We start from the raw sequence: 14,211 nt of genomic DNA on the forward strand, positions 1-14,211 counted from the left end.
TAAATAAATAGATAAATAAATTAGTTATTTGTCAAATGATTAATCATATTCAAAATAAATTATTGTTAACAAAAAGTGTTTGTACTGTGTATATTTATTATGTATGTATAAATACACATGCATATATATATATTTAAGAAAAATTTAATGTTTAGCTTTTTAATATAAATATACATATATACACATGTAAATATATTAAATATATATACTTTATGTGTGTGTGTTCATATATACATAATAAATATATACAGTACACAACACATTATGTAAACAAAAACCTTTATTTTGGATGCGATTAATCATTTGACAGCACTAAAATAAATGTACACCTTTCTAGTATTTATTGTACTGGATTTCCTCAATGGAGGTTTTAATTTAAAGTGTGTTTAATGTAAATGTAAAAAAAGATCGTCAGGAAATATGCTTAAATGTCATAAAAAAAAAAAGATATATGATATGTGAAATATGATCCAGACACTTACCCAGACACAGTTCAAGTTTCTTTGGATATTTGATGCAAAATCTTCTGCCTGTGCAAACATGTATTTAAAAAGCTGGTTTTCCACTGTGGTATGTGCAGATAGATAAATATCAAATAAACCACAAGACCGGATATCTATTGCTATTCCAATTCTTCTGATAAAAAGTAGAGAATTCTGCAAGAATCACGACCCGTTCTTTAAGAACTGCACAACTAGGTTGTTTATTTTGTGATAACTGATACAGGATAAATGTTATACATTCTTTTTTTCAAAACACTGATATTTTTCTGTCATTTTTCTGCTTTAATATGTAAAAATTACACCAAACAAAAGCAAGGATTTGGCGAGATCGATATGATACATGATCGGGATGTTTAACAAAATCGACTATAAATCATGAGCAGTGATTGACGGGTGACACTGGCGATCCTCCGTTCAGTTATAAGAGACGATGAAAACAAGGAACACAAACCAGAACTAAAACAAGGACGTTGCGGACGTGCACCAGAGAAACATCATTTTTCCAAGTCATCATTCATAGCCAAGAAAATGCAAACAGAATAATCTTTCTGCTGTATATATATATGCAATTGCTCGAGCTCTTGAGTCGACTTTACTGTACAAAAAGACACACAGATGTTGTAGACATACTTTAAACCGAATCTCTCAATACTTCAGTATAAACAAAACAAAACTCTGGTTTCAGGAGCTAAAAACTACAATGGACTTTCTTTAAAAAATAATAATAATTAAAAAAAATTGACATTCGCATTTCTGAAACGTCTGGTAACTGCGTCGATCATGATGGACTAGTGTCGAGATGTGATGCTTTTCAATGAAGCATTCCCTCCTTTGAGCAGCTGTCTGTCCTCAAACCACTCCTGTCTGTTCGTCGTGTCTCAGCCAAGCATGTTTCAGCTCGGCCATTTGAAAGAGTGAGCGAGAAAGAGACAAAGAGAGAAGAGAGAGAGAGACAGATCACCAAAATCCATCCCAAGGCTTGAGGTTGTTACGGTGAGGCGGGGGCCTTGCTGTTATAGTGCACCTGGTACCTGTTGACATGTAAGCCTTTGACCTGCATGGAAACACAGGTGGTCTTGCAGGGGATCATGTCCTCGTCCTCTTCTCCCATGAGCCAGTCCTGTACGCTGCGCTCGGCGCTGGAGGACACATGCTCGCTCATCCAGCCCCGGTGCCACTGCTCGAAGCGCTCATGCTGGGCCTGTGCTACTCTGTGCTGGGACTAGAGGAAGAGACGGGACAAAAATAAATACACTACTAGGGGCTTTTGCACCACGTGGTTCTAGGAACTAGCCAGCATGGTTTCGCCCACGAGCCGTTTCCTGGCCGCATTCACACCGGCAGCAGAAATACTGAAGCGTCTTTATTTGTGGCATTTACAAATGTCAACAATGGAGGATGCTGTGATCAGAGCTGTTTTTGTTGTGTGTCGCGGGATTCGTGCCAATGGAGATGGAAATGCACAATTTATGCAACTGAAAAAGCATTTTAAAAAAAGGTTAGATATCATCAAGGCTGAGAAAAGAACAACGCTGCAGACAACAGGCAGCTTAATTATAGCCGTTATTGAAGTTTTCAATGTTGGTGCAGAAAACATTTTTACATGACTTTTTAAAAATGCTGGGTAGCTGTTTTTTTTTTTTTACTTCTTCAGGAAGGATGCATTAAATAGATCAAAAGTGAGAGTAAAGACATTTATAATGTTACAAAAGACGCCCATTTCAAATAAATGTTTTTTTTTTCCTATTAATTAAAAAACACTGAAAAAAAATATGCCAGTTTCCCACAAAACTATAAAGCAGTACAACCATTTTCAACATTTATAATAAGAAGAAATGTTTATTGGACATCAAATCGCCATATTAGAATGATTTATGAAGGATCATGTGGCAGTAAAGAGTGGCATAATGGCTGCAAAAAAACTAATTATATTTAAAAATATATTAAAACAAAAAATGTCATATTTCAAAGTGTTTATTAAATAAATGAAGCCTTACTGAGCATAAGAGAATTCTTTTGAAAACATTATAAAAGTCTTACGGACCACAAACTTTTGAATAGAAGTATATATGGGAATTTGGTAAGATAGTTGAAGCATTTCCATCTCTCTTTTAAAAGTTATTTGGTTGGCATCATTTATTATTTGAATTTAACAGTTCTACAAGTATTTTTGAAAATCGTTTTATAGAGACTGCACTCATTTAACTGATGTAATACCAGAACGAAAGTTTTATATTTCCTGTATGTATATTGTTGTATTTTAGTAACATACCCTCCGAGCCTTCACCAGCGCCCCTCGGCGGTACATGTAGTCTTCGGAGTTCATCACAAACACCATCTTGTGGGTGTTTAGTTTGAAACGGCAGTCCAGGTTCCCAGCTGTCTCCACACCCATCTTCCGATGCCACTCTCTCCGACAGCGCATGGCTTCCACCTGCTTGAGCTGCCAGCCACGGAAATGCCTCAGATTTCTAAAGGTGAGGTGCAGGAAAAAAAAAATTGAAACAAAGTCAATCTAGTTTCACCTTCATTCGACATTTATTATCATCTGAACAAGCAATTTTTCGTTTCTAACACAAAAGCAGTGTACGACTTTATACTGAGACAATCAGCTTCAATTATACCTAATTTATTCCAGAAACAAGGTCAGATAATACATGGGGTCTAAAAATAATGAGTGTTGCTGAGAGAAAGCAAGTGGGCTTGTAAACAATACAAAAATTAAAAAGTAGATTAAAAGTAGAATTCATGCACCTCTAAACAAATGAACAATTAAGCTTCTGGCTACAAAAGAGAAAGAACAGGCATAAATAACGCAGGTTAAACAGTTTTCACCTGGGCAGAAACACAGGCTTGAAGTAGTATCCTTCTGTCTGAGAGCATACAGATTCAGTTCCTATATACTGCTCCATATAATTAGACAGGCTCTGAAACAAGACATAACAATATTAATGCACTAGAAAACAAGATTACACTCCTGCCTCACCAAAACAGTTTAACCTATTAAATTGGACACTTTTAAAATTTTCTAGAAAAAAAACAAACAACCCATGTTTCAGAAATATTTTCTGTCATAAAATACAGAACTTTGTGTGGAGGCACCTGAACATCCAGCGGGTCATCGCCTTGGGCCTCCTCCGTGTCCAGCAACTCGATCGTTAAGGTCACCTGACCTTTGTTTTGAAGGAACATGACCTGATGAGAAACAGCCAAGAAATTACAAACTAAACGGGGTAATATAAATGCAACTGAGGAGGTGAACATGACATCTGAATTTAGATCGCCACATAAATTTGTAATAGGTAGGCACAGCATTAGGTCAAGCACCTTGAAGCAGTTCTCCTCAGCCATGACTCTCTCAGCCTTCCACTGGTAGCTGGCCTCCCAAGCGGCACGGACACACTGGGACGAGAGATTGCCTCCAGCGGCACCCCTCTTCCTCTCAGCCAGGTACAGCTCAGTGACTTGCAGACACACCTCATCACTGACCAAGTGCTGAAGCTGTTGGAGTCAATCAGAGAGAAGAGCAGGTTAACACCGAAGCCAAAAACTAAAAGATTCCTTGTATGCGCAAGCGTACTTACCAATATAGCTCTTTGTGATTCTGAAAAACTAGCATTTAAAACATTTTAAATGTAAATTTCATTGTGAAATAACATTCACAGCCTAAGGGGCCGTTCACACAATGTGTTTTTTCCTTTAACAAACGACTTTTTCCATTGTTTTTCTATGTAGACATGCGCTATATGGATGTGTACAAGCGTTGCGCTCACATCTCTTGGACAGTCTCACATGAGCTTGCATTTTTAAGATACCACGTCAAGCTAAAAGAATTTCAACATTTACACACAGTGAAGTCAGTGGTTCTATCAGAAGACCCTGGAGGCAGGCCAAATGGTGCAAGGTTTTGTTTACAGAAGAGAGTTGGCATGGCAATTGTTTAATTTGACAGAAACATGGTGCGGTGGCATTCTGCACTGTGGTTTTTTAAAACCATTTTCGAGCTCTGCGTGTCATGTTTTTAGATGCAAAGACGTGCTACTTAAGGTTCCCTTCACAGTCAGCTCACGCCGGCCATTTAAGAGACACAAACGGCAAAAAATGTTAAAGTAATTTGGGAAACGTAATGCTTATGATGTAATAATATATCTGAATGATGAATTCGAATAAAACCTAAATCATATTGACTTGAATGCAATTTATTTCAATAAATCTGCATGCCTGTTTAGATACAAATGACAAATGAAGATAATGGGTGAATCAGAACTGAGGTCATTTACATAAAGTCTTCCGAAACTTCAAGAGAAAAACTTATTTGTAAAAGATCTGAGAGTTGAAAATTGTTGTAAAAAGTATACAAATGGCCGAAGAATCTTAGCTCGGTGTAATGCAACGCTTCAACCCACCTGTCTTACGATGTTCTGAATGAGCTTGTCGACGGTAAATCCGATGTAAGCGTGGATGGTGAACATCTCTCTCAGGGTGTCCTCGTATTGCGTGGACTCCAGGTTTCCATCCAGAAGACTGCGTACCATGTCTAAGAATGCTGGGTAATATTCCTCTAACTCTACTTCACCTGATACAACAGACATTACTTGTGAAAATTTGTGCAAGCCTGTTAATTTAGTTCTAAATCTAGATGAGTAACTATCCCAAAGCAAATGTTGTGCACTTGCATCCAATGCAAAACTTGTGTAGGTGTAAGTATACATGTGCATCGTTCAGGAAATCTACTCACTGGGCTGTTTTAGGCGCAGCTCCATAGCCAGGTCGTTTGCCTTTTCTCTGCGCCCCTCTCCCATGAGCAGCCGTTCCCGATTCTGCTCCGCCCTGTGTTCCAGTAACTGTCTCTCGGCCTGCCTGTAAACCCTCAGCAGCCGTGAGCACAGAGTCTGGTGCAGCCGCAGGAAGAAGTACCAGTTATTATTGACGAAGAACAGGTTGTAGACTCCATCCAGCTCCTTCTGGTGCTCAGCCTCTGGGTCCCGCAGATCCACAGCCTCACCTTCTGGATTCATACTGTGGGCGGCCGTAGAGGTGTCCATGCTCTCAGGGGAAGTGCATCGTCTTCGTCTGGAATCACCGTTCAGCTGTTGCTGGCCGCCTGTTGTTGAGACTCCACCTCCTGCGGTGGCGCCGTCCTCACCCTCGGTTTCCTCATCCGTGAACTCCTCCGTCTCGCTAAGCTCTCCACGACGGGCGAAAAAGATGTCGGGGACAAAGTGCTGGATGATACGCTTGATGTGGTCCTTGTCGTCCTTGTGGATGGTGGGTTGTCGCTTGACATGGTAGATGATGAGGGAGGCAGCATCCTCCAGGATCTGTTTGTCTTCGTAAGTGAAGATCATGTGGGGTTCACTGGTCGAATTTGTGCCTGAACCGTCACAACCTTGCTGGCCCACGCCGCCCTCCTCTGTGCTCTGCTCCTGCCGCTGTAGAGGGGAAAAGACAAAAGCACTAGTTATCTGCATGACATATGAAACTCTTGTAGCAAGCATCCTGAGATGAGATTTCACACGGTGTACACTGTTTTTATTGAGAAGGAATGCAAATTAAAATGGTGAAGATGATGAAAATGTGACAAGTTCTTATTGTTTATAAATTAGTTTATTTCGACAATAAAGAAACAGATCTGTGTGTTAATCCTAACTTAAACTGCTTTTACATGGGACTGTACTTGTCTCAGTTCAACCCATTGAGAAGATTGTGTTATTTATTGTAAAAACGAACAAGTAATTCCAAATGTTATTTTGGCAAATAAAACATATCTGGTCTATTGCATTCCCTAAGAAACATTCTCAACGTTATGGATGCTAATATGGATTGAAAGTGGGAAAAAATATCAATAAAATGACCGTGAAAATTGAGAAGAAGTGAGAAACCTCCACTGCGAATACATTTAGTCAAGTCTGTCATTAGCATCATAAACTCTACATAAACTGAAATGATTACCCCTATTGTTAAAATAAAGTAGTATATGAAATTAAAATGGAAAAATGGTTCAGAATAACGAACAGATTAGAATTAAGGAAAAAGCTCTTTTCTAGATCTTGAGAATGAGTCATTAGACCGTCAGAAACAGAAGATCAGCTAAACTCACCTCGTCATAGATGCTCTCTATTTCATTGAGAAGACTCTTGGATCGAAGAGCCTTCATGTCGTTCTGTTTGAAGTTGACACCCTGGTGGTCCAGTGATTTCAGATACGCCTTCTCATATTGCTCTCTCCAGATTTTGTTGAAGCCCTGCTGAGCCTCCCTCCACTCCTCCTCTTTGGCTTTCAATCTATGGCAAGACAACCTTCAATTTATTCTGCAGTCAAAATGTCATTTCTGCTAGACTGAGGAACTCTTAAAACTTTAGAAACACAAATGACTGCAAAATTATGTATATTGTAAAAATGACATCCACTGTTTTCAATTTTGATTAACCATGCTAAGTTTTATTAACTCTGTATACTCTCTTGTAGATCTCAATGATTTTCCCCCTTGTGAGCTAAGAGCAGCAATAAATGAGTTGATGACCTCTGAGCTATTCTATTACTTTTGCTGTCAAATGTAACTGTAGAGATACCCTGATTGGCATTTATGTGAGAGAAAAGAAAAACCTTTTGAGTACGACAGGGACTGCAGTGGCTGGACTCCTCTTTAACCCCTCTATGATTTCTGGAGCCTTGTCACCGTAGATACGATAGATTGCACGACGCTGGATGACCTCAGAAGTTCCACCAAGACAGTCATCCAATCGGAAGCGCTCTTGATCCTCTGGCGAAAGGCGGGATAATTTCTTCTGCACGCTTTCCAAAACTCTTATCGTTGCCAAATTAGTCTCAAGCACAACATCCAGCTACAAAGCAAAAAAGAAAAGAAATCGATATCAATCTCAGCTGAGTTTCAGTTGAAACCTAAATCTCCTGATATTTTTCAAAGAGATCATCTTACCTCAAACCTCTCATCCTCACAGCGATGAAGTTGCTCTTCGTATGGTGTTTTCTTGGAACTCACAAAAGTGGAGTCTTCTGACCAGGAAGGGAATGAGACCCAAATATCATTCAGCACCTACAACAAAATGAGTTCAAAACATTTGTACATTAGCCTTAGCAATAGCTGGATGCACTTTTTAAAGATCTCTCATTCACCAGACACTTCAGATCTGGCATGAATATCTAGCTTATTTTCTACATACAAAATTACTGTTTACAAACAAGCGTTTGGTGGCGACACATCCGGGTTCTCCAGGCACCCTGGAAATAGAGCTATTTATGATAAGTGCTTCAATTCAAATTCAGCTGAAAAAAAGATCAGTGTGGGGGCTGAAACACCCCATTTTCCAAAAGATTCATAGATATTTTGGCTTCTGCGGATTTGTACCATTATCTGTTGATCGGGACCAAGCCAGGATGTGTATCATCATTTACGCCTCTCCTTTAAAGACCTAATGGCAACATTGCTGACATGTTTGTAACGATAGGTTTGTATTTTTATATATATTATATTATTAGCAGATATTTTGGAGGTGAAATATGCATTAAAGCAGTAAAGAAAAAAAAAAGACACACGCAAACACATTAATTATATATAGTCAAAAATGAGTACAAATACTGAGGTAATATGTATACTAACAAATATATAGACATAATTATATGGCATTATTAATTATATTAATACCAGTACAAACATCACATTACTTCCATAAAATTTAACGATTTCAACTATTCCTGAAAATGCAGTACCTCTTTGCATATAGCAGTTCGGCCACTGCATTTGGGCTGCTGGTAGGTCTTGGGCAGAGCTCTGTAGCTGGAACCCAGGCGTTTACAGGAGGCGTAATCCACTTCTCTGCCTCCACCCTCCATGTAGCGGTCAGAGAGGCCGGTGAGGGCATGAGCCAGTTCTTTATCACCCAAAAATGACTTAAACTGGGTATACAGTTCTGGAAACTTCCTGCAGAATGAGGCACCAGTGGCAAATGACTCATGACCGTCATGAAAGGGCTGCGAAACGCACCATATAAAAACAAACAGGATTAAATAAATATGCCGTATTTAAATCTTCCTTACCCCAAGAATGGAGTCACAAGCTGCAAGAGTTCGGCCCCTGAAACCACTTCCTGATTGAACAGAGCTATACAGCGTAAGAAATTCTCGTACACCTCCTGACTCTTGAGCAGACGGCGAACCTAAAAAAATAAATGAAATTGTTCAATGGCTGTGACTGCGTAATAAATCCTATGGCAATGGTGGACTTACTACCATTTACGCTTCAGAGCAATTTTGTTTATGAAACGCACCTTGTCGAAGAACGTGAATTCACGCAAAACTCCATGCTTTCCGACAGAGGCGAAAGATGGGTCCTTGGAGCAGGAATATTTCATTTTTTTCTGTGAATAAAAACAAATAAATTGTTTAAGCACAAGTAACCTGCATATAATGCAGATCTTTAGGAGACAGGGGCATATGATATCCCTGCTATGGCAGAGTTTTGTGAACTCTGACCTTCAGAAGGGGGGTCATGTGGGGCATTAACATGGGTCTAGGTCTCTTCTTGCTGTGTTTAATCATTTCCTCTTCCTCTGCTTTCTTCAGGCTGTCTTTGCCAGGCAAAGAACCTCCAGTAAACTGAAATCAAAGTTAGTCAGAAATAAAAATACTTCCTCTACCTTTCAAAAGTCTGGGGGCAGTAAAATGTTTTAATGGTTACGAAAGAATTGACTTAGGCACTCCAAGACTGTATTTGTTTGATTAATAATAATAATAAATGCAAAAAAAAAAAAAACACAGCAGTTTTCTATTTTAATATATTTTAAAATGTAATTTATTTCTGTGATGGCTAATCAGAATTTTCAGCAGCCATTGCCCCAATCTTTATTGTCACAAGATCCTTCAGAAATCATTCTAATATGCTGATTTGGTGCTCAAACACTATTTTCTTATTATAAATGTGGATAACAGTTGTGCTGAACGTGTTTTACTGAAACTATCACATACTTGTTTAAAAAAATCTCTTACTGACCCCAAACTTTTGCATGACAGTGTGAACAACTGAAAATGTTTAAGAGAAAACCCTTTTGTGGCAAATCAATACAAGTGCAAGAAAATATATATATATTTTAAAGCAGACACAGGTCATTTTCTAACCAGAGATCTCTTTGCATCAGGCAAAAACTGGCCAAACTCTGCAAGCAGATCCTCTTGACCTTTGAAAAGGCTTGCCACTTTAGAGAAAACCTCATCTTCAGTCATTCCTCCAGTGCTACGCCCTCTGCTCTCCTTCACCTCCAGCTGCTCCTTCTGCAGATGGACACAGGACGCACAAATCAATGAACATCGATAAGTTTACGGGATGGGTAGGAAAACAGTCCAAGGGTCTATTTCCTTTAGTGCTAGTAGGTAGTAGCCTAGTTTCAGCCTCAGGCAGAACACCCACGGATGGCCCACAGTCCGTTCACTGACAGTCTGGTGCATACTGCATGAAAAAGGCAGCCATCTGCTAAAAATCACAAGCTGCAATCTGATTGGCTTGCTGAAACTCAAGACACCCACAAGCAGAAATGTATATTTAATGTCTGTGAAATGATGAGAACTTAATATTTTTACAGTGACAGACATTCAGATCACAAGGGCTACAGACATTTTTTGCTGACATAAATGAAAGATAGTAACAAAAGGAAAGTTCTTGACCAGAATATGCTGCGTGGTGGACCAGACTTTATGTTGATAGTCAAAAGTCTTGCTCTGTGATATTGGTGGTAGGCAACCGGTTATTATCTGGGTTGGTAATACAAAAGGTTGCAGGTAGGGTCAAACCTCAAGAAGAAAAAAAATATATAAAAATGTGATTTCACTATTGCTCTCACCTGGTATGTATGTAGAATTTCCAGAAAGGCTCGGTAGGTTTCTGGGTTGTCCAAAAATCGGTTTTTGATCTTATTGACATAACTGATGGCACTATCAAACTCCACAGGACTGGGCTCTGATGTGGGAGGGGACACGGACGTGGTGGCCGGCTGTGATTGGCTCTCTCGGCTGGGCAGAGGAAGTGACAACCTGCTTGATTGTTCAGGAGGTCCAGATGATGAGGTGATGCTCTCCGGAGAGGTCACGGCTTCATTTGGAGCTGGTCCTGCTTCAGCCACTGCTGATGAAGAGGCACTAACAACAGAGCTGTCCGAGCTCCTTCCTGGTCCCGGAGAGACCTGAGAGAAAAGAAACCAAAGAACAACCTTACATTAATACACCAGGAAAGCCAACATCCCCACATAGGTTATTACAACAGGAGAGCAGGAATATTTATTCAACCTTGCTGAATAAAAGTATTAGTTTCATAAAAAAAAAAATAGCTTAGAAGTTGTCTTTTACATTTAAGAAAAAAAGATATAAAACACTCATAACTGGTATGCCTTGAAGGTATGAACAATTCATCAGCAAACTGAAGTCATTGTAAAACTGTGTAAAGTTCCTTTGAATGGAAATACCCAGAATTGGTGAATAGAAATTTAAAGAATTTATTATTATTTTCAAGTTATTACAACTATAAATGATGACCATAACAATCAAAACGACATGGAAGCAATAATAAAGCTCTTATAGATTTTATGAAATAACGGCCCATTTATTCTAAAACTCAAAGCTAATGTCATTTGGACTACTCTCTGACAGTCTATGTGGCATGATGTCACCAAAGTGTGAACTCAAAGGAAGCTAGCAAGGGGCCCATTTGGGACACGGCCAAAGTCAACATGAAATCAATATAAACCCCATTTTCTCTCTCAATACACATTCCAGTCTTATTGTGCGAAGTTCATCAGTGCACATTATTCCAAATACAAAAATATTTGTCTTTGCAGTCACTCATTAAAATGAAATTACTTGCTCCGCCTCTTCTTTCGTCTTCTGCCAGAAAGCCCATGCGTGTTATTAAAAAGGCAAAAAAATAAAAAAATAAATAAATGGCAAACAGCTAGTTAGGCATTGTTTTAGCAAACTTGCATTCTAGTATGCAAAACTTGCTTCACAATCTATTCAAGTACCGTAAGCTAAAAAAGATCTACCCTAAATAGTTTTTCTGCCAATATCTTGCTCCATTCAGAAAGGTCACACAAGTAAAATTAGTTGTGAACGTAGTACAATGATGACCTTTTCATGGTTAATGAACTGAAACAGTGAAAATTAAGAACAAAACACAGATGCAAATAAATAGTAAACTGAAGCACCTCAAGTCCTACCTGTGAGGACAACGGGGACTGAAGAAATGCCATTCCATTCTTGGGAATTTCGATCCGGTAACCAGGTGGTAGAAAGGCATTAAACCCCAGGACAAGGTCAGGATGCCCATGGAAGAGCTGAGAAACTCTGTTGATAACTCCTGGTGTGTCAATGCTGTGGATGGAGACACCAGGAATACAATCACTGAGTGCTTTTTGTGCATCGAAGACCATTTAAAGTGCACAGAAATGTACATACCTTTGAGATTTAAACTCTTTCATGATATCCAGAAACTTATTGTATATTCCCGGATCATTTCCGAACCGTATTTTGACTTGGTCCAAGTAAGATAAGGCATCCTCCACCTGCAAGAGATATAAATCTTGTTTACCCAAATTATGTTTCCAAACAATAGAATACAATATATATGTATACACAGTTACAAAAGTACTGTGGTGGTACCATGGTACAGTAAAGGCATTGGACGGTAATAACATGCATTTATGTCAGTTACTTTTTTGACAAGCACAAGGAAAGTACCTTGGAGCACAATACAAAAATACATTAATTTCACTTGCATGGTATAAACTAAAGTACCATGGTATTACCATATGACAGAACTAACTATACCACAGTACTAATTCTAATGTACTCTGATGAACACCATGGTACATGGCCAAAATACCATGGTGGTCATTTTTTAAAAGACTGCGGGATATCAAGTACAATTCTATTGTGGAGCCACATCAAATTGAATGACTTTTCATTTGCTTCTACTATTGAAGTAACATTGTCTACATTCTTTGAATTATGCAAGAGAAACGAAAAAGCACTGTGAAATCTAAACAACTAAGTACACACAAACAAAACGAAAGTTATTCGATTTTTCTCTGTTCACAAGAACAAAACCCAACGAGAGAAAAAAACGCACGCCTAAATAAACCTTCAAGAAAAAAGAAGTTACAATGTCCGACCAACCAGTTCAATGCAAAAAACTGACCCAAATCAAGCGGCCTGGGAGAAATAAAACAGCCGGTTTATATTCTCTTTGTGGTTTTATTAATATTCAGTGAGGAAAATAAAGGCTCACTGACTCTTTTAGCTTTGCTGCGTTAGCACTAGTGCTAGTCACAACACACAACAACCGCGCTACGATTTCACAACCAAAACAAACAAAACGCGATTCAAACTGCTTTTTAACAGAGAAACGTTTCAGATGTGCTTCACATAACACACACTTTTCATTTCTTTCAAAGGTCGGGTTAAAACGAAAATGGACACATTTATGACAAAATCAGCTGTTAGCAAAGCAACCCCCCTTATTTCACTTATCTACGTCAATTATATAAAACAAACCGGTTTAATCTTAAACAAACGGAGTGTGGTTTTTGGCGAAGCCTCAATAAATATACACCGATTTTTGTTTTAACAAAGAGCAGCGGTGAAAACACGTCCGCGTAAGGAGAAAACATTAGACTTTAATTCATCAGATACACTTCCATCACGTTTGACTGCTAAACTAGCATTGCTAGGAATCTGTGCGTTATGCGACAGCAAATCGACTTTTCCAGCTTGAAATGATGTAAGTTAACGTTAAATAAGTGCGTAAGATTTTCAAATCCATTTACACACACTCAGTGTGAATGCTTTGATATGCTCTATATGCATATGAACAGCACAGCACTTCCTAATACACAATGCGGTGTAAGAGAGAAGGAAACACATGCACTTGCTGCAATGCTTCTTACCTTTAGTTTCTGAAAGTGCTGCTGCTGGACTTGTTTCTGAACCACATAGGCCTTGTCTTGGATCTGGTTGATTTGCTTCGCAGTGCTGCTGCGAGCCTGAATTTTCGCCATGGTGCGTTTCTTTCCCCGCCACCGAAGCCACGATGATTTACCGTCCCTCCGTGTTTGCAGGTTGTTCTGGCGTAAAAAAATCAGTTCGTTTTGGGGGGCCACCCAGCTCTCTTCCCCCCCGACAAGTCCGGAGTACTTTACCGACGGCCACCCAGTTAACGTACTCCAGTATTGACTTCCAGCTCAAGCCCTGCAAGTGTTCAGACCTCTCAATCCCTACTAAAACTACACCGTCAAGTGCTCAGATCAATAACGAACCTTCCTCGATACCCTCGAAGAGAACCAGAAACAACGCATGTATTTTTTTTTTCCAATGGTCGAATTTTTTAAACAAATGATGTATGTCTCTTTAAATTCGGCGGCAGCTGTGCGTTCGATCCTAGCGTCCGGAAACGGAGGGAGTTGTGGAGAATTGAAAAGCGCATGCGCACAAACCGAAAGAAGGCGGAGTGTACCAAAGTGTACGGGATCTCAGCGGCCGCGGGCATGAATGGGATTCTGCACACGTTTTTGTTCATTGGGAGAATGTTGTAGAAAAGTTGTTTTTCATTGATTTAAAATGTTTTATGACGCATTAATTGCTTTGACCATTAATTCTGATAAAATGTATTATATAGACTACATGTACCATTACATATTATTTATTT

General features: G+C 39.1%; 1 protein-coding gene across 4 annotated transcripts; it reads right to left on the bottom strand.

The window, feature by feature from the left end:
• Positions 1 to 675: 675 nt before the first annotated feature.
• LOC127963571 (paired amphipathic helix protein Sin3b) lies at positions 676 to 14,042 on the bottom strand. Of its 4 annotated transcripts, none has more exons than XM_052563557.1 (20): positions 13,454 to 14,042; positions 11,964 to 12,070; positions 11,726 to 11,879; positions 10,358 to 10,696; positions 10,182 to 10,268; positions 9,639 to 9,791; positions 8,997 to 9,119; positions 8,792 to 8,881; positions 8,562 to 8,680; positions 8,235 to 8,445; positions 7,444 to 7,560; positions 7,110 to 7,348; positions 6,604 to 6,787; positions 5,242 to 5,935; positions 4,910 to 5,079; positions 3,831 to 4,004; positions 3,606 to 3,698; positions 3,339 to 3,430; positions 2,776 to 2,974; positions 676 to 1,725 (listed from the first exon to the last, which is right to left on the bottom strand). In XM_052563557.1, exons 1-20 carry the CDS (start codon positions 13,562 to 13,564, stop codon positions 1,492 to 1,494), a joined length of 3,690 nt encoding a protein of 1,229 aa, XP_052419517.1. In that variant the 5' UTR covers positions 13,565 to 14,042; the 3' UTR covers positions 676 to 1,491. The 4 variants fall into 4 exon arrangements, with proteins under 4 accessions (XP_052419517.1, XP_052419516.1, XP_052419519.1 ...); XM_052563556.1 differs by having other exon boundaries at positions 11,714 to 11,879; positions 13,454 to 13,979; XM_052563559.1 differs by lacking the exon at positions 10,182 to 10,268 and having other exon boundaries at positions 13,454 to 14,041.
• Between the last annotated feature and the right edge of the window lie 169 nt (positions 14,043 to 14,211).

This window comes from Carassius gibelio, chromosome B8, assembly GCF_023724105.1.
Source record: "Carassius gibelio isolate Cgi1373 ecotype wild population from Czech Republic chromosome B8, carGib1.2-hapl.c, whole genome shotgun sequence".
In the NCBI taxonomy this organism is placed as follows: Eukaryota; Metazoa; Chordata; class Actinopteri; order Cypriniformes; family Cyprinidae; genus Carassius; species Carassius gibelio.